Source organism: Salmo salar, chromosome 18 (assembly GCF_965601325.2).
Source record: "Salmo salar chromosome 18, fSalSal1, whole genome shotgun sequence".
NCBI lineage: Eukaryota > Metazoa > Chordata > Actinopteri > Salmoniformes > Salmonidae > Salmo > Salmo salar.
In genome coordinates this window covers 16,777,417-16,797,996 of record NC_138308.1, presented here as the reverse complement: position 1 = coordinate 16,797,996, position 20,580 = coordinate 16,777,417, and the positions used below count along the sequence as shown (strand labels likewise).

The 20,580-nt window shown below is 44.9% G+C and overlaps 1 protein-coding gene across 4 annotated transcripts in view; it reads right to left on the bottom strand.

The window, feature by feature from the left end:
- The window catches only part of ltbp1 (latent transforming growth factor beta binding protein 1), a 133,598-nt gene that overhangs the window by 85,805 nt on the left and 27,213 nt on the right, over positions 1–20,580 (bottom strand). For all 4 annotated transcript variants that reach the window (XM_014154513.2, XM_014154517.2, XM_014154515.2 and 1 more), the window contains exons 4-5: positions 15,706–15,839; positions 8,698–8,865 (exon numbers count right to left, since the gene is read on the bottom strand). In XM_014154513.2, the coding sequence (XP_014009988.2) occupies positions 8,698–8,865; positions 15,706–15,839 (302 nt within the window). The remainder of the gene's footprint in view (positions 1–8,697; positions 8,866–15,705; positions 15,840–20,580) is intronic.

Here is a 20,580-nt window from a genome sequence, read left to right as displayed (position 1 = left end):
GCATCTCCTGGCTTCCACGCATAGCCGACAAGCCACTGATGCAGACCTTTGGAACATCTACATTTTAAAAACTCTAATAAGTCCATAGCCTACACCATCACAATAAATCCATTATGTATTTTAGACAGGTCTAAAGAAACATTATGATAGGAAGAAGATGTAGTCTATTTCAGAAGAACAGAATAACACAGTCCTTGTCCTTATGTTAGGCCCTGATCTGGCTATGCCATTTTGCTGTGGGCAACACTAGTTAATTTAGCAGACAAGATTTGCTTAGAAGTCCGTGGCATTATTATATAGTATGAAGAATACAATTGAACAAAGCTGAATAAAATAGAAAGGATGTTTTCCCCCAAAAGATTTCTGAGGGAGTGCGAACATGCTATTCTTGTTGAGCGGTTAACAAAGAAACAGGTCTTCCTATATGCTTCATTTAGAGGTATTTATGCAACTTTAGTTGTGATACAAACATATTGCCCAACATTTGTATTTTTAATACATTCTAAGGCTGTATGATGCGACTCTAATGATCATTTGAAAAAAGTTGCATGAAAGACATGAGCTTCGCTTTGTTATTTGCACAGACTGTACACATTTCATCAGTCTCTCATTCGATTTGACAAGCACTTGATAATCCCTTTAATTTCCCGGCGGCATCCCCTTTGTGTGGCCGTAATGCCCCCTAAAAAAATCTATGCCTTTTTGTGCCATTGGGCTGTACATAATAATTAGAATTCCCTTCTCCCGGCTGCGTGCTCCGAAGCACCTCTCACGCACACGAATCTCTCAGATAGCTCAACTATTATTGCCAATGCCCGTCACGTGATAGGGGTCTATCTCACAGGCTACAAGTGAAGACAGACACATCAGAGATGCAACTGCGGTCGTCCTTATCCAATTCCGACAGTCGTTGTTAAGTGGATTAATGTGCTTCATTTTAAGAAGTTATTTTGTCACTTTATTTGTGATACAAGCCTTATCAAAACATATGCCTATGGGCTAGGCCACATGAGGTGTGCGACTATGATTTGAAAATGTTGCAAAAAAAGGCATAAACTGTTTATTGCCTTGCTTCACACAAGCTGGGCATCATTCACAAGTGATAATATATCATTCACAAGTGATTGGTGACAATATTAGCCTATCAGACTGTTCTTGATTTAATCTTGTCTATATATACACACCACCGTTCAAAGGTTTGTGGTCACTTAGAAATGTCCTTGTTTTTGAAGGATAAGCACTTTTTTTATCCATTAAAATAACATCAAATTGATCAGAAATACAGTGTAGAAATTGTTAATGTTGTAAATGATTATTGTAGCTGGAAACGGCAGATTTTTAATGGAATATCTACATAGGCGTACAGAGGCCCATTATCAGCAACCATCACTCCTGTGTTCCAATGGCACGTTGTGTTAGCTAATCGAGGTTTATCATTTTAAAAGGCTAATTTATCATTTGCAATTATGTTAGCACAGCTGAAAACTATTGTCCTGATTAAAGAAGCAATAAAACTGGCCTTTTTTAGACTAGTTGAATATCTGGAGCATCAGCATTTGGGGGTTCAATTACGGGCTCAAAATGGCCAGAAACAAACAAACCTTTCTTCTGAAACTCGTCAGACTATTCTCTTTCTGAGAAATTAAGGCTATTCCATGCGAGAAATTGCCAAGAAACTGAAGATCTCATACAATGCTGTGTCCTACTTCCTTCATAGAACAAAGCAAACTGGCTCTAACCAGAATAGAAAGAGGAGTGGGAGGCCCCGGTGCATAACTGAGCAAGAGGGCAAGTACATTAGAGTGTCTAGTTTGAAAAACAGACGGCTCACAAGTCCTCAACTGGCAGCTTCATAAAATAATACCCGCAAAACACCAGTCTCAACATCAACAGTGAAGACGCGACTCCAGGATGCTGGCCTTCTAGGCAGAGTTGCAAAGAAAAAGCCATATGCAAAAGAACAGACAGTGGACAGAGGATCTCTGCCTAGAAGGCCAGCATCCCGGAGTCACCTCTTCACTGTCATCAAAACTATGAAATAACACATATGGAATCATGTAGTAACCAAAAAAAAGTGTTCAACAAATCAAAATATATTTTATATTTGAGATTCTTCGAAGTAGCCACCCTTTGCCTTGATGACAACTTTGCACACTCTTGGCATTCTCTCAATCAGCTTCACCTGGAATGCTTTTCCAACAGTCTTGAAGGAGTTCCCACATATGCTGAGTACTTGTTTGCTGCTTTTCCATCACTCTGCAGTCCAACTCATCCCAAACCATCCCAATTGGGTTGAGGTCGGGTGATTGTGGAGGCCAGGCCATCTGATACAGCCCTCCATCACTCTCCTTCTTGGTCAAATAGCCCTTACACAGCCTGGAGGTGTGTTTGGTCATTGTCCTGTTGAAAAACAAATGATAGTCCCACTAAGTGCAAACCAGACGGGATGGCATATCGCTGCAGAATACTGTGGTAGCCATGCTGCTTAAGTGTGCCTTGAATTCTAAATAAATCACAGACAGTGTTACCAGCAAAGCACCCCCACACCATCACACCTCCTCCTCCATGCTTCACATGGGAACCACACAAGCGGAGATCATCCGTTCACATACTCTGCGTCTCAAAAAGACACGGCGGTTGGAACCAAAAATCTCAAATTTTGAGTCATCAAATCAAAGGACAGATTTCCACCGGTCTAATGTCCATTGCTCGTGTTTCTTGGCCCAAACAAGTCTCTTATTATTATTGGTGTCCTTTAGTAGTGGTTTCTTTGCAGCAATTCCACCATGAAGGCCTGATTCACGCAGTCTCCTCTGAACAGTTGATGTTGAGATGTGTCTGTTACTTGAATTCTGTGAAGCATTTATTTGGGAGGAAATTTCTGAAGCTGGTAACTCTAATAAACTTATCCTCTGCAGCAGAGGTAACTCTGGGTCTTCCTTTCCTGTGGCGGTCCTCATGAGAGCCAGTTCCATCATCGCGCTTGATGGTTTTTGCAACTGCACTTGAAGAAACTTTCAAACTTTACTGACCTTCATGTCTTAAAGTAATGATGGACTGTTATTTCTCTTTGCTTATTTGAGCTGTTCTTGCCATAATATGGACTTGGTATTTTACCAAATAGGGCTATCTTCTGTATACCACCCCTACATTGTCACAACACAACTGATTAGCTCAAACGCATTAATGAGCAAAGAAATTCTACAAATTAACTTTTAACAAGGCACACCTGTTAATTGAAATGCATTCCAGGTGACTACTTCATGAAGCTGGTTGAGAGAATGCCAAGTGTGTGCAAAGCTGTCATCAAGGCAAAGGGTGGGTACTTTGAAGAATCTCAAATATAAAATATTTGATATATAATTTGGTTAACACTTTTTTAGCTACTACATGATTCCATTTGTGTTATTTCATAGTTTTGATGTCTTCACTATTATTCTACAATGTAGAAAATAGTAAAAATAAAGAAAACCCCTTGAATGAGTAGGTGTGTCAAAACTTTTGACTGGAACTGTTGGCGGTGTCAGAGGAAGGCCCCAAAAATTGTCAAAGACTCCAGTCACCCAAGTCATAGATATTTCTCTCTGCTACCGGCAAGCGGTACTGGAGCGCCAAGTCTAGGTCCAAAAGGCTCCTTAACAGCTTCTACCCCCAAACCATAAGACTGAAGAACAATTAATCACATGGCCACCTGGACTATTTACACTGACCCCCCCTTTGTTTTTACACTGCTGCTACTCGCTGTTATTATCTATACATAGTCACTTCACGTGTACCTACATGCACAAATTACCTCGACTAACCTATAACCCCGCACATTGACTCAGTACTGGTTTCCCCTGTATATAGCCTTGTTATTGTAATTTTATTGTGTTACTTTTTATTTTATTTTTTACCTTAGTTTATTTAGTAAATATTTTCTTAACTCTATTTCTTGAACTGCATTGTTGGTTAAGGGCTCGTAAGTATGCATTTCACAGTAAGGTGTTATATTCGGCACATGTGACAAATAAAATTTGATAAAACATTTTTTTTTTACAGAACAACAGAGTGAATACAAAGAGCAATACAAAATAAAGCTCAATGAAATAAAAATAGAACAGTAATTTACTAGTCATTTAGTAGTTTATCCGTGCATTAGAAATGTCAATCACAATGCCTAATGTTATGAGTAACTAATAAGTGTTTCTTGTTGACAGACATCAGGTTTGCCCTCCTCCTCTGCAGCCCTCATAGTGTGATGTCAGAGGCCAAACCAGAAGCCGTAGCTGTGGTTCCCAGAGGCTAATGAGATCATCACACCATGGACTGATTACTGGGGAGAATGGCGCCCCCCTATCACCTCTAAACCCACTCACCCACAATGGTTACACACTCATCTTGTCGTGGGTAGGAAACAAGCTACTGAAGCTGTGTGGCAAAACATCACAGGATGGGAAGGGAAATGCCACTGTTTCAAACAACCATTCATCTTATCAGACCTAATCTGACTCACCTCTGATAGACAGACACGTAAGAGAAAGTAATAGAATTCAAGAGAAACTAAATCCACACATCGTAGGAGTCGTAAAATATTCCATTGTTTTTCTGACAGTTATTTTGTTTCAGAATTATTCTTTTTTGTTCCTTTCTATGTACAGTTCCTCATCCAACCTCAGGTGGCACTGAGAACACATGCATTTATTCTGAGGATAACGCTTAATAGCAATGTCAAAACACCAGTGACAAAGGGGAAATGGTTTGGTTCTATGATCACTGCAAACATTTTTAAGAATCTGAACTGCCTTCGAGTTCATTCAGCGGGTTGACGTTTATTGTCTTGTCCTGGAGGCAGAAGTGAGCGATTTCCCCTTAGATAGGCCAGCTGCAAAGTCAAAATTGGCTATATTGTAAAAATTCATGAAAAACAAAATGTGATTTTTGGTCTTGTCCTGGAGGCAGAAGTGAGCGATTTCCCCTTAGATAGGCCAGCTGCAAAGTCAAAATTGGCTATATTGTAAAAATTCATGAAAAACAAAATGTGATTTTTGGTCTTGTCCTGGAGGCAGAAGTGAGCGATTTCCCCTTAGATAGGCCAGCTGCAAAGTCAAAATTGGCTATATTGTAAAAATTCATGAAAAACAAAATGTGATTTTTGGTCTTAATTTAAGGTTAGGGTTAGGCATTAGGGTTACCAGTATGGATAGGGTTAAGGTTAGGTTTAAAATCAGATTGTATGACTTTGTGACAGCGCCAGCGCATGAACACTGCAGAGCTGCCTCCAGAACAAGATTCATGACAAAAAAACGCTAACCTGCATTTAATCAGCTGAGTCAGAAAGAGTGACCGACCGTACCTCAGTCCCAAAATCAGCCACAGTCTTATGCGCTCCAGATGTTTCCTCTGACTACCACACAGAATAAAATGGTTTAATTTCACCTGGTGGACAGTGGAAACACACACAGATACAGTGAACACCCATGCACAAACAGAAACAAGCACATACACACTGACTAATTTCCTCCTCATCCACTGAGGAGTGGAGCGTGAGAGAGTGAAAGAGAGTGAGGACCGGAGCCCTGGAGGTTGTTCATTAAGGCAGGCTGCTGAGCTCCCTCCACGGACCTAGGCAGTGTGATTTGATGAGGCTGGGTTAGCAGCAGCATAGTGCAGGTCCCCTGGGTGCCTAATGAGATTTTAAGACACGGTGTCTGGCACATCACAGAAAAATCCCACTTAGTGGTTAGAGCAGTAAGGCAGGTTGGCCCAGACGAGGCAACCCTAGACTCACGATAGGCTAGCGCCTGGTGTTTACTGCGGGCACAGGCTCTGGCAGCCGGAGAAGCCCCCATCGCTTTCCCCCCCTCCACCGCAGGCAGCCTGTCCACTGAGACTGTAAATACAGTGCCACGCTTTCCTGACTGCCAGGTAGGTGACGACAAAAAAATTAATCTACGAAGAAAAAAAAAACGTGGAGGGAAATAAATGACAGTGCGCCGATTCTAAACTAATGAAAGGAGGAAATGACAGCTACAAGAGGATTAGTCGACTCCAGCTCCATATAAGACTGGCGCTGCACAGATCATAAACTCCCCAGCATGCTCCACCACTGGCAACCTCTGAACTCTCCCTTTCCTCTATAGCTACAGGTTATATTGTCCACCAGACGATCACCCAGCCACAACGTGCGTATGTGGGAGTGAAGGGAGCTTATAAAACTCAGTGAGAGTGTTTCGGTTAAATACCTGGCACTCTCCTTTACAGGGCAGACAGACACAGAGAGAGAGAGAGACACAGAGAGAGAGAGAGAGAGAGAGAGAGAGAGAGAGAGAGAGATGGCTGCAGACTTTTTTCCTTCCCCGGGAGCCACATGCTTTCAATTAGCCACTGACCAAACACCTGATTACACTCCTTTGGCACAGTGAAAGCCTAAACGCACTATTACTGTGTAATGCTCATTAATCAAGTCTCATACAGGACCCCAGACACATAGGCCTCCAGACAACTACCTCCAACCAAAGTCAACAGCCCTCATCACCTCTGTAAAAACTGAACAGGTTACCCGAGGAATTAGGAAATTCATGGGATTAGCCCGAGAGCCGAGAAAATCAGTCAGCTTCTTTCTTTACCTCATTCCCAAAGTGGAACATATTTGTAGAAGTGCTGTATGAAGAGAACAGATAGAAGAATGTTGAAAATACTTCCCTCCATCTTGACTTTTAGTTTAATCTGACCCTAAACGTGGTGATATCGACTATAGCGCAGGTGACACACAAAATGAACTGACAGCCATGGCCATCGTCAATAAGGAAGCCTGGGCTGATCCAGGAGGCTCACAATACTAAGACAGGCACTGCACACATCTAGGACCCAATACACCAAAAAGTATGGGTCCGATACAGACCACTGAGGTATGGAAAAACAACACTAAAAGGGTTCCTTATCCCCCATAGAATACCGTGACAGTAGAGAGACACAGAGGAGGGGTCGAAAAGAGTAGGAGATCGAGATAGAGAGAGAGAGAGAGAAAGCGAGGGAGAAACTTAATTCCCTTATCAGTAAGGAGCTGATATGGAAACCAAATGAGACTGTTATAAAACGCCAGACAGCGGACTGTACAGTAGTAAACTGTGCAGCTGGGTCAAGCTCTCTTTCCAGGTGCATGTCGAGCAGAGTTGGACTGCAGGAGAGGAGGGGCTGTCTCCATCGGCGGCTGAGGGTAATGTGGCAGCCCAAAACCACCAGCCCTACAGACCTGAGCACTGACTAGGTAGGACAGCAGCCCAGAAGAAATGCAGAGAGAAATTGGAAATCAGACAGATGCTTAAATCACCAGCGGGTTTTTCCTCCCTCACCTCAACACCTTTGTTGTCCCCAATCCCCCCCCCCCCCCCCAACATCATCAAATTGTTCCCATTCATATTCTGAATAGATGCATTGTGTTTTAATTGCACCAAATGTGGTAATAACAGTGCAGTACAATCCACCACGATGAATAAACCTCTTTCCACAGGACTGTAAAGAAAAACAGCAGAGTTGCATTTCGTACCGTGTTAAGTGGGTAAAAACTACAGCTGCACCTCACCCTGGATAAAAGTGTCCCAAATCACAAAACAACGAAAGCTTGTTATGGGCTTGGTAAGCGTGTTATTTGGCCAACACCCTGTTGCAAGCAGGGACACATCCCCCCCCCCCCTTTTCTTATAATGAAGCAACCCTCTCCCCCCTCCTCCTTCAACACTCAGTTATGATAAACAAACATGGGATTTATTCTATTTCTGCTGCTGGAGACGGCCTGCACACCGCAAATAAAACTCATCTCTTCCCTTTCTAAGCTCAGGACGTGTGCTACTTCATAGCCCTCTTGGCTCTCAGTGGGGAGGGAAGAGCAGGCCTGGGACAGACTGCAGGTCTCGACAGGTACATTAGACTGACACTACTCCAGGTGTGCTCATTTAAAGAGACAGTCACACAGACAGACCAGCGCCCGAGGCTGCAGATCTTCACAAAAGAGCAGGAAAAGGCCGCTACGTTCGCTAATCTATAACCGCAAAATGTGCATTCACTTCACCAAATATAGGTACTTAGTGATGATTAAAATAAGCACCTTCAACCACAAAATTCGTAACACAATACAGAGTGAAGAGTTATAATTCGGTTTTTACTATGGCCCAATCAACAACGTCAAACTGTCCAATATGCATCATGAATGCTGACTCTATAGGGATAGACACATTGACCGTGCGTCGCAGAACCAGAGCGAGAACTCTCGTATCTGGGCCTGCTGCTGAGTCAGACAGGAATTCATCTACTTTGGGTCTTCCCACATGTCTGTGTCAAGAACAGGATACAGCAGACAGCGGTGAGCTCCTTATAAGGACTGAGGCAGGTTCACGCGCTAGACTTTTCCAGGGTCTGTGCAACACCCACCTATTGTGCTCCTGTATTGAACGGTCATTTGGATATGTTATATACAATGTGTGTCAGATACTATACTGTTACGCAGGAAAACACAGTAATGTAAACATGAATCATCCAGAATGCAGACAGTGGGAGACATAGAACGTACATGACAGAACTCACACAGCATAATAACCACCCGAAATTCAGATGCCTTCTATCCCATCATGCACCAGACACAAGGCAGCAACCGCATCGGATGAGCACAGGACGGAAACAGACGGTGAGGGGTGATAAGGAGAACCGGAGATCACTCACCTACTCTGAAGTTGGGGGCGGTGAGGGTGTCTGCGGCATGGCCGTTCTCACTGACGATGGTGGTGGTGTTGCCCAGCTCACAGTTGTTCTGGCACCGGCCCCCCGTGCAGGTCACCTTGCAGATGGTGGGTGTGAAGACCACCTTGATCCGGCCCGTGTGGTTCCCCACTACCAGCCGGGATGCACAGCACACCAGCAGAAAGAAGAGGGAGAGAAAGGAGAGTCTCGTCAGTCTCGTATCCATTGGTTCATTAGTATCACCTCGTGTGCCTGTCACGAACGATCACCAACAAATAGTTTCAGTCAAAACAGGAACTGAAACGACTGTTGTTCTCTATTCACATATACTACGGTTGTCTCTCTTTTCCCCTCTCTCTTTCTCTTTCATTCCCTCTCTCTCCAACTGCTCCTATATCCGGTGGCGTCTCTGAAACATGAGGAGGGGAAGAGAAAAAACGGAGGGAGAGAGCTCAGCAAACAAAACTCTGGGATGCACTCCAATTCTTCATCAAAAGTCAAGTTCCCTGAGAGGTGGGTATTGGCAGATGCCATGCTTTATTCCAAGACGGATAGAGTGGGCATGGCAGCCTAGTCGGCCCTGGCTTTTCTGCTTATGCCCTTTCTCTCTCACTTTCTCCCTCCCTTTCTCTTCTGTCTCCCATCTAGCACATTTTCAAGGACTTTGGCACCTCTGTTTGAAAGAAAGCCCTCCCAAAATGCTTTGCTGTGTGTCCTCCTGAGATCAACTCTCTCACTTTCTCTCTCTGCACTTTAGGATGCAGTCACGCCTGCCCACGTTACTGAGAGAAAACGAGTCTAACCGCCTGTTCGCCCGCCCATTTGCCTATCCTCCCCCTATCCTCTCCCCTCCCTCAACACCTAACCCAGCCCTCATATGAAACAGACAGACAGGCACAGAGACAGACAGGCACAGAGAAAGAGAGAGAGAGACTAGTGAGACAGAGAGAAGAGTATTGACCACAAACATCCTGTCCTGGGTGTACCGCATCCCTTCCCAGACTATCCTCCTCCAACTTGACCCTTTCAAGTTTTCTGCATCCAGTGACACAAGTCTCTATAGAAAGTTCCACAGCTTCTCTTCCTGTTTTCTCCCTTTCACTTCTTACTTTTCCCTGCACCAACGTCTCTCTACGTCTTCTCTTTACTTCTTGGCAGCCCCCCCCCACCGTTCCAAACTTCCCCCAAACCCCAGACTCCTGAGCTCAACGTTTCGTCTGCGGCTGTCAGCTGTTCACACCAGGCAGAGCAGAGATGCAGGGAGCATTGCCAAAGGGAGAGAGGGCTTTTTCTCTAAACCAGAGAGCACTCAAAACCACTGAATTAGAGGCTTTGGACTGCCTTAATATTTGCTATAAGGTGAAAAAAAAATAGGTCGTTATAAAAATGGAAGTAATATGATGTAGTCAAGAGCCAAAGACTAATAGACAGCTGGTTTTAAATGTGAGACAATTGTACCATATACATAGTAGACATAGTATTTAAAACAGTTTAGAAAGTCTATTTTGCCAGTCATTTCCATGTAGGAATGAGCATTGCTCTGACAGAGTCTGGCATGGGAGGGAGGAAGAAGGGGGGGGGGGGGGGGGGGGGGGGGACCCTGTAGACATATCAGGCTCAGCCTCTGGCTCCTGGTAGAGATCCACACACAAACCATCAACCTCTCTATCAAACTGCTGCTGCCTGCTGAAAGGTCCTGCATTCTTTACCTGCTGTATAATTCCCCATGTCACAACCAGGGCTTTCTGTGTCTGCTATACTGCACCATCCATCGCGCCAGACTACCCAGAGTTCAGCCAGTGGTGTGTCACTTTTCAGACATCACCTCTCACTCCGTTCAGTCTCTCTGCACTCTGGCATTCGCCGTATTATGGCGGTTTCAATCCATCACCTCATCTCATCTCAAGCGTTCTGGCTTCTCCCTGGGGGCTGAGCATCATTCGGCCATTACCTCCCAGTAGTTTGTGGCTCTTTACGCTCTGGGGATTCTGGGTGCTTATGCTACCACCACAAGCACTTTCATTCAGTGAAAAGGCCTGGGTATCACCACTGTCAGGGGGTATGGAGATGTATGGACAGGAGAGGCCATGGAAACACATCACATTCCCCAGCACATAGAGATCTATAGAGGGCTCTGTGCCTGCTGTCTGACAGCTCTTCCCCTGCACCATGTTCAACACAAGCCTTAACCACTCTCACATGGCTCGGAGCACAGAGTCCCTGGTCACAGCAATGATGAAACATGTCTGCCTTCAAACCCCCAGCAGCCCTCCCTCCCTACTCTGCCTCCAAATGTGTGCAAGCGGGTTCCTTCGCACGGCACGGCAGACATCCCCAGCTCTGTGGAGCATATGGAGAGAGATGCTGGAGGGGCGCCTTAGAGAGAACACAGACATCATTCAGCGGGGAACACACGGGGACACAGGGGGGCTAGACTGGAGGGATGGGGAGGGGGGTATGGAGAGAGTGAGTCCGCAAGGGAAAAGAGGGTCTTCTTTTGAGACTCCCTGGTGGACCTCTAGGAGTCCAATGTGTCCCCGTATGGGGGGGGGGGGGGGGGGGGGGGGACAGCAGTCTCAGAGGCCAAGTGTAGCCTTCCAGCGCGACGTTATACAGCACAGAGTGGGAACCTAGTTTGTCTGTCTGTGTGGTAGAGCTGAGGGACGGGCGGGAAGAATGGCTTTCCCAGACACGGCACCATAGCTAGCTGCTGACAGGCTGTCTGTCGCGTGGGACAGGGCTGACAGGAAGGCTGCGGGCGATTTAGGAGCACAAACATTCTCCCCTGTCTGCTACTCAAGCAGGCAGGCAGCACACCGACACCACCGCACACTGGGCTAAAACCAACAGTGATGTCCCTAGTAATTTGGAGCCGAAGGCCTGAGAGGCCATTCACTGTGACATGGGTTTCTATGGGTAAGCGTTTCGCAATATGGACAAAAGCTTTTTGTTCCTTGACTCCTTTTTTTCATGGGCAGAAGACAGAAGGGGATGGGATGGAGTTCTATTGTGCCCTTGTTCAGATACAGCAGAGGTCATAAAAAGGAATGCATCTTCCCTTTCGTCCCTTCTCTCTTTCGGTCTTCCCTCCCTCCTCTCCATCTCCATCTCTCTGATGTCGGGCCATATCGCTGGTGGTCCCACACTGGAGTTATATCAAAGTGGACTGGGGATATTTGTAGCTGTGTGGCCAGGCTGGGGCTGCCTGAGGACTGCGGCCTCAGGGCCCCAGAGGGGAGTGGGAGGAAAACGCAGACAGACTCACAGAGACCCACAGAGTCTGTTGTGTCTACAGACATCTCCATTAATAGAACAGAGACTGTCTGCTCAGACAGACATGGAGCCTTTCACTTTCAGGTCAGCAAGTTCATCTACCCTTATTTACCTAAGCAGACGCCCACTGGGAAGTCTAACAGGAGGTTCAAATATTTATATCTTCTGCCAACACAGTAGAGTATACCTTCATATCAGATGCATAACATTAAAGTAACTGCCCAGTGTTTACATGAAATATGACCTATAATTACTTACAATATGAGTGAAATAGTTTTCCTTCCAAAAAATGTTAATTAAGTATGCTAAAAAGCAGCTTTTTGTGTTGGAATGGTGTGGGCATACCCCAACCACAGAATGGTGTGGGCATACCCCAACCACAGAATGGTGTGGGCATACCCCAACAACAGAATGGTGTGGGCATTCCCCAACAACAGAATGGTGTGGGCATACCCCAACAACAGAATGGTATGGGCATACCCCAACTACAGAATGGTGTGGGCATACCCCAACGACAGAATGGTGTGGGCATACCCCAACACAGAATGGTGTGGGCATACCCCAACGACAGAATGGTGTGGGCATACCCCAACGACAGAATGGTGTGGGCATACCCCAACGACAGAATGGTATGGGCATACCCCAACGACAGAATGGTGTGGGCATACCCCAACGACAGAATGGTGTGGGCATACCCCAACGACAGAATGGTGTGGGCATACCCCAACGACAGAATGGTGTGGGCATACCCCAACAACAGAATGGTGTGGACATACCCCAACGACAGAATGGTGTGGACATACCCCAACAACAGAATGGTGTGGACATACCCCAACAACAGAATGGTGTGGACATACCCCAACAACAGAATGGTGTGGACATACCCAACAACAGAATGGTGTGGACCCCAACAACAGAATGGTGTGGACATACCCCAACAACAGAATGGTGTGGACCCCAACAACAGAATGGTGTGGGCATTTACCGGTCATTAAAAATATTCATGCAAGTAGACCACTGATTGGCCAGTTCATCCTCCTCTAGACCACTGATTGGCCAACTCATCCTCCTCAGGGAGATGGCATAATTTTCTTTGAGGAAACACTAACATTTTATGTTCTCTTCCTCGCCATAAGCTAAATCTCCAATTACCATAACCAATCTGGCTTCAACCAATCTGCAGCGCCCCGCCCTTGGCCCAATTAGTGACAACAATTCAAGCTCAAAATGGGACAGGAGATGTGCTTGTTCAAAGTTTGGAATTTCAAGTGATTACTATAGCGCCCCCCTTGGGACAATTTTGTAAATGGCGGTTCTCTATGGCAAGATGCATTATTCACCCACATTTCGTCAAAAATCAGGCCATTGGTGTCTGAGATATCGGTAGTCCTCCCTTCCATTTTCATTGTGGGGGACAACAACAGAATGGTGTGGGCCTTTACCGGTCATTAAAAATATTCATGCAAGTAGACCACTGATTGGCCAGTTCATCCTCCTCTAGACCACTGATTGGCCAGTTCATCCTCCTCTAGACCGCTGATTGGCCAACTCATCCTCCTCAGGGAGATGGCATAATTTTCTTTGAGGAAACACTAAGCATTTTATTTCAACAAAAGAAAATGATATATACAATTTTATGGTGCGGGTTTTGAAGGGTACGAGAATAGGATGTGTCAACAGCATTATTTGGGTATGAGTTAACAGAATATTAACTTTGAAAAGTGAGATTTTCACTGGGCACTTACTTTAAATACATACCATGAGAAGGGTAATCATCATGTCATGCACTATTCATGGGTCTCACTTTCAAAATTATTCAACTGTTCGGCCCCATTGTAAAGTGTTAAATGGAAGATAATGCATCTTCTATGGCGAGGGCCGCGAGGCTATTCAGTGGGGGAGCATTAAGAGGAGCAGATAACAGGTATTCAACAGCTCAGCACACTGGAGATGGCCTCTCACATCTGTGGCACTTGTTGTTTCAGCAATTGAGGGGTTCTCCGTTGTGTGACAGTCTATCGTCTTGCTCTGTCATTTCATTTTCTCGCCCACTCCCTGCCTTTATCTGAAATTGCCCTCTGAAAATGAGGCTAATAATTCATTTTAGACAGCGCCGAGCAGCAGGCAATGCTTAACTCTTTATGCCATTACCGCTGTGGCTGCAATTTGAAAAATCCAATTGCTGCCCAACTTCAAGCTCTGCATTCCCCACACCCGTACAGCATTACAGCAGATGTGTGTGTGTGTGTACTGTATATACCCATAAGGAACGATTGCTGCCTTTTATCCATTGAGTAAGATCCTCTATTTAACATTCAGTGACTTATCTGACTAGAGGCAGTTGACAATGTGACAGATGTTCATGTCGAGAACCCATCTAAGGTCTAACATAACATTTTATGTTCTCTTCCTCGCCATAAGCTAAATCTCCAATTACCATAACCAATCTGGCTTCAACCAATCTGCAGCGCCCCGCCCTTGGCCCAATTAGTGACAACAATTCAAGCTCAAAATGGGACAGGAGATGTGCTTGTTCAAAGTTTGGAATTTCAAGTGATTACTATAGCGCCCCCCTTGGGACAATTTTGTAAATGGCGGTTCTCTATGGCAAGACGCATTATTCACCCACATTTCGTCAAAAATCAGGCCATTGGTGTCTGAGATATCGGAAGTCCTCCCTTCCATTTTCATTGTGGTGGACAATAAAGAGCATATAAAGTTGAATGCACCTTCCACTCAGTGATTGGGATAACATCAGTGACCCAATTAGGCTGTGTGTGTTGTTATATGACTCTTGACACAGAGTACATAAGGAGCCCATTCCACAGGGAGAGCAGGCCACTGCACAGTGCTGAAATCGCATTGGCTCCCGTAACGTGAGAAGTGGGCTAAGCCCAAACCCCATGCAAAAATAATGACAGGCTGACCTAACTAAAGAGCTGCTACCGTGTCCATTTGGCAGTGATTAATGGTCGACCCGATCAATCACCAGCCCTGAAATAACAAACAGACCGGTGTAATTGGCTCAGCTGGATCCGCTGACACTAGCTGATGTCGTGCGGTTCACTCAGTGAGTAGAGAAAGTAGAGAGAGACTGTCACCCTGTCACAGAACTTTCCAAACCCCGGGTTCAGTCGTCCCCAGTCTGCCCCGTGCCAGCAAAGCCGTGCCTGGGAGAAAAGCCGTGCCTGGGAGAAATGCCGTGCCTGGGAGAAATGCCGTGCCTGGGAGAAATGCCGTGCCTGGGAGAGCTCAGAAATCTTAATACCGAGCCCATGACACTTGTATTAAAAAAATCTAATTAATTTGTGAAACAACATCTTTAATGTGTTTGAGGACTTTGCTTACCACCACAGAATCAATGGCTGGCAAAGTGCCGGAAAGGCCTCAGACTCACAAAAAATCATCACTCAGTAAACACAAGCTGATTTGACAGCAGAGGTTTGGGACAACGTAGTTCTTCCCTATGAGTTGAGATGACTGTTTTTCAGCTTCTCTTGACACATTTTTTTTTTAAATTGAACCTTTATTTAACTAGGCAAGTCAGTTAAGAACATTAAGGCAAAGGCTTTCATTTCGTATGATGTTAATATCTGTGGGTGGAGTCTTAATAAAGCCAACTGTCAGACCAGTAGCGAACCTTCCTAAAGTGTTCCTATGGAGCTTAGGAGGAGTTAACACAGTAACAGGATGGGATGAAGGCCGTGCGCTACTCACCATGGATGGGGTAGTGTTCCCCCGTCAGGGGAATGGGTCTGTCAGGCTGGTGTTGGACGTGCGTCTGGGAGTGTGTGGTGTGTGTGGTGTAGTACTTGGGCTTCAGGACAAACTGCTGGCTACCAGGTCGGCTTCTGGAAGGGAGAAAAAAAAAGTCAAACACGGTAAAGAACAATTTCATCTACGTAGCGAGTTCTGAAACGTGTGCCATACAATCAGAGGGTTAAATCTGCAACAGAAACAAAAGCAAAAGGGTGAAATAAATATTCTGTAGAGAGCTACACTTGATGACTGTATCAACGCTTTGACATTCACGATCACTCCCAAGGCCCACACCTCCTAGGTGAAGATGATGGGGGGGGCTTAAATCACGCCGGCAGTCATCCCATATCCTCCCACTCCGAGGGACATGAGACAAAAGCACTTCCCAGAAGCCCAGAGGATGAACCTAATCTCTCCTGGTGAGACGGGTGAGGAAACCCAGACACATCCTCAACACTGTGGGAGGGAGGGGAGAGAGGAGGGGGGTGGGAGCTGATCCAAAACAACGAGACCGCCCTGTAGACCCCCTGACAAGGCCCAGTCAAACATGACACACAGAGTGAAAAAACAACAGGGGAGTATGGAGAGCAGAGTGGGGGGTGAGTGGGCAAGACGACGAGGGTGAGGATAACATAGGATTGAAGTAGGACAAAACAATCCAAAACACAGCCGCGCAAAGCCTCTCTACTCCTAACCACTCTGTATAACGTCCCTCGGTTCAAATGAAATGTGCCTGGTTTACACGAGACGAAGAGAAATGTGATCATCTGGTGCTGAGCGATATCGCCAGAGACAGCAGTAGTAAAGTTGTTTGTCCTTTACAGCATAACCGTATCAAATTGTCAGCCGCCGCACTAAAACCACTCAGACACGTCTGGGTCATGGAAACAGAGGTCAAAGGACAAAAATACTATTCTTTTTGTCAGGAGAGAAAAGAGCACAACAACATAGGCGGTGTTACTAACATGGGCGGTGTTACTAACGGGAAATAAAGGGGGAGGATAAAGAGACAAAACATTGGAGACGTACAGACTTAGAGTTCTGAACAATCTTCATATGCCTACAGGAGACAATGTGCTGGCCAAGAAATAGCTTATTATTAGCAGAGGGGCAGTCAAGTCCCTGTTCCCATAAAAAGCTATGTATTTCATTTACATTTCATTTCAACAACAGCTAGCTAGAAGCCTTCTTCAAGCTACTGCAATAAGTATTGTATTCACATCTAACATAAAATAAACACACCCGTGACAGACTTGTATGATGCCCTCCTGTCCCACATTCAAGTCCTAGCAACGCAGGCAGGCGGGCGGGCGGGCGGGCGGGCGGGCGGGCAGTGAAGTTGTCTCTCTAGGCCACCCACGGCTGTGGGCTTGAACTTTACGGTTAACCCCGATGTGATCATCTCATCTCATGTGAGTCTGTCTCCACAGTTGACTCCTCCCTCTCACTCACACACACACTATCAAACACTGGGACTTCAAGGAATCTGAGCGGATTCCATCTTGTTTTATCCTAAGGGGCAGAGTGTGGTGGCGGGGGGGTTGGGGCATCAAGGGCTGAACACAGAGGCACTGACACTTGGCTTACGGCTTCTCATGTGCCTGCTTTTATCCCCCACCACCACCCATTCATGGAGATAGTACAGGTGCATCAAAGTTGGGACCAAGATACTGAGAAACAGCTTCTAACTCCAGGCCATCAGACTGCTAAACAGTCGTCACTAGCCGGCCTCCGCCCAGTACCCTGCCCTGAACCTTACTCACTGTTTTAGCTGGCTACCACCCGGTACTCTACCCTCCACCTTAGAGACTGCTGCCCGATGTACATAGAGTCATTGAACACTGGCCAATTTAATAATGTGTACATACTGTTTCAAGCACTTTACATGTACAGTACCAGTCAAAAGTTTGAACAAACCGACTCATTCCAGGGGTTTTCTTTATTTGTACTATTTTCTACATTGTAGAATAATAGTGAAGACATCAAAACGATGAAATAGCGCTTATGGAATCATGTAGTAACCAAAAAAATCTACATATATTTTATATTTGAGCTTGAGAGAATGCCAAGAGTGTGCAAAGCTGTCATCAAGGCAAAGGGTGGCTACTTTGAAGAATCTCAAACATAAACTATATTTTGATTTGTTGAACACTTTTTTGGTTACTACATGGTTCCATATGTGTTTTGATGTCTTCACTATTATTCTACAATGTAGAAAATAGTAAGAATAAAGAAAAACCCTTGAATGAGTAGGTGTGTCCAAACTTTTGATTGGTACTGTACATATTGTATTCTAGTCATAGATCATCCTATATAGCTTTTTATTTTTATGGATTATGTGTGAATTGTTTTTTTTATTGCTAGGTATTACTGCACTGTTGGAGCTAGAAACACAAGAATTTCGCTGCACCTGCAAGTTTGTGTATGCGACCAATAAACTTTGATTTGATTTTGTTCTGTTATTCACTGTTTATGGGTTTCTATGTGATGGCGTTTGATTGGCTGTAATTCCAGTAGCTGACATTCCTTTATGGCCCCTTGGGGGCAGAAAATCAAACACTTTTATGCTCATACAGTACATACCTCCCTTTATAACATAATAGTAGGCCTATATATACACACATTATGTGGTATGCTTGCTACTGTGTCTATGTGGATTAGCTAGGATAAGGTTGGTTTTACGTAGGAGCAAAACTAAATTGAATTGAGAGAGAGAGACTATTTCACAACAGTCCTCAGTTGTCTCTCAGTTGTCTCTCTTTCCAAATGGCGATCTAATCTGCAGCGTTTGCCATGCTCAAATGCCTGTCTGATGTAAAGTGTTTGAACAAAGGAGAAACATATTCCAGCCCCCCGGGTCACATCAAAGCCCTGCTTGGAGAGCAGACTAAAAGGTGACAGTAATGCTCCCCTTTTTTAGAGGGAACATTGCCACACCAACCCTCAAACGGCACCAGTGGTGTAGTGGGAGGGTAAACACAAGTAAACACAGTTGACCCACTTTTTCTTTGCACAACAGTTTACTCACCTTTTGCAGAAAAACACATTAAAAGTATAGGGAGCATGACTTTTTCGACACAACCGGCGATCAAAATTGACCCACCCATTTTTTTTTACCACTGACTGACAGACTCAAGGTATTCAGACCCCTTGACTTTTTCCACATTTTGTTAAGTCACAGCCTTATTCTAAAATTGATTAAATATTTTTTCCCACATCTATACACAATAGCCCATAATGACAAAGCGAAAACAGGTTTTTAGAAATGTTAGCAAATGTAGATTTGTTTTTATTAACAGAAATACCTTATTTACATAAGTAATCAGACCTTTTGCTACGAGACTCGAAATTGAGCTCTGGTGCATCCTGTTTCCATTGATCATCCTTGAGATGTTTCTACAACTTGATTGGAGTCCACCTGTGGTAAATTCAATTGATTGGACATTATTTGGAAAGCCACACACCTGTCTATGTAAGGTCCCACAGTTGACAGTGCATGTCAGAGCAAAAACCAACCCATGAGGTGGAAGGAATTGTCCGTAGAACTCCGAGACAGGATTGTGTCGAGCCACAGAACTGGGGAAGGGGACAATAGAGTGCTGAGTACCAGGCAGTTAGCAAGTTTGGTAGGCTACTAATGACCAGCAGCAGCATCAGAGCTTGGAGAAGCCTATTTACCGTGACTAAACGGTCACGTGGAATTTGACAGCCTTCATGACTCGTTACCGCCGGTGTGGCGGTAATACGGTTGACGCAACAGACCTAGAGAGACCTGAAAATAGCTGTGCAGAGACGCTCCCCATCCAACCTGACAGAGCTTGAGAGGATCTGCAGAGAAGAATGGGAGAAACTCCCCAAACACAGGTGTGCCAAGCTGTTAGCGTCATACCCAAGAAGACTCAAGGCCGTAATTACTGCGAAAGGTACGTTAATGTGATATTTCCAGTTTTTTTTTATTTATACATTTGCAAAAATGTCTAAACCTGTTTATGCTTTGTCATTATGGGGTATTGTTTGTAGATTGATGAGGGAGGAAAAAACATTTAATCCATTTTAGAATGAGGCTGTAACATAACAAAGTGGAAAAAGTCAAGTGGTCTGAATACTTTCCGAAAGCACTGTATGTCAAACAAAAACCAACGATTGCAAAGTTAAACAAATAATACAACTATGCACAAGGACTACTTTTTATAATTTCCACACATTCACATGAGCAAGAGCCACACATTGGAGAGTCTATCTCCATTCAGAATGGACAACCTGTATTTTATCCTCTAGTGTCTTGTTGATAGTTATTGTTTATTTATGAACAAATTCTTATTTTCAATGGCGGCCTAGGAACAGGGGCAGAATGACAGATTTTTACCTTGTCAGCTCAGGGATTCGATCTTACAACCTTTCGGTTACTAGTCCAACGCTCTAACCACTAGGCTACCTGTCGCCCCTGATTTCATTGGAGTTCAGAAGGAGAGGGAGGACAGACTGAGGTAAAAGTGCACTTGCCAAATAATCTTAGTTGTCTGTGAGAGACATTTTACAGGTCACCAATCAACCAGATTCTGTGCCACCCAGGGCACAGATGGGCCAAGAGAGACTTATCCCAGGGTTACCCTCAACACAGACAAAATAAACTTTGCATTTATTTCTCCATCAATAAAACTCAGCGGCTTTCTTTCCCCTGATTTAAATGAGACGGGAACACATGCAGTAAGTACTGGGAGCTATGTGTTAAGCTCTTCCACATGCTCCTAGTTGGCCCATTGACTTTGGCAAAAGATGCAGCTCTTACCCAAACCATCTCCAACATTGCAATTACCTCCACAGAAAAACAGT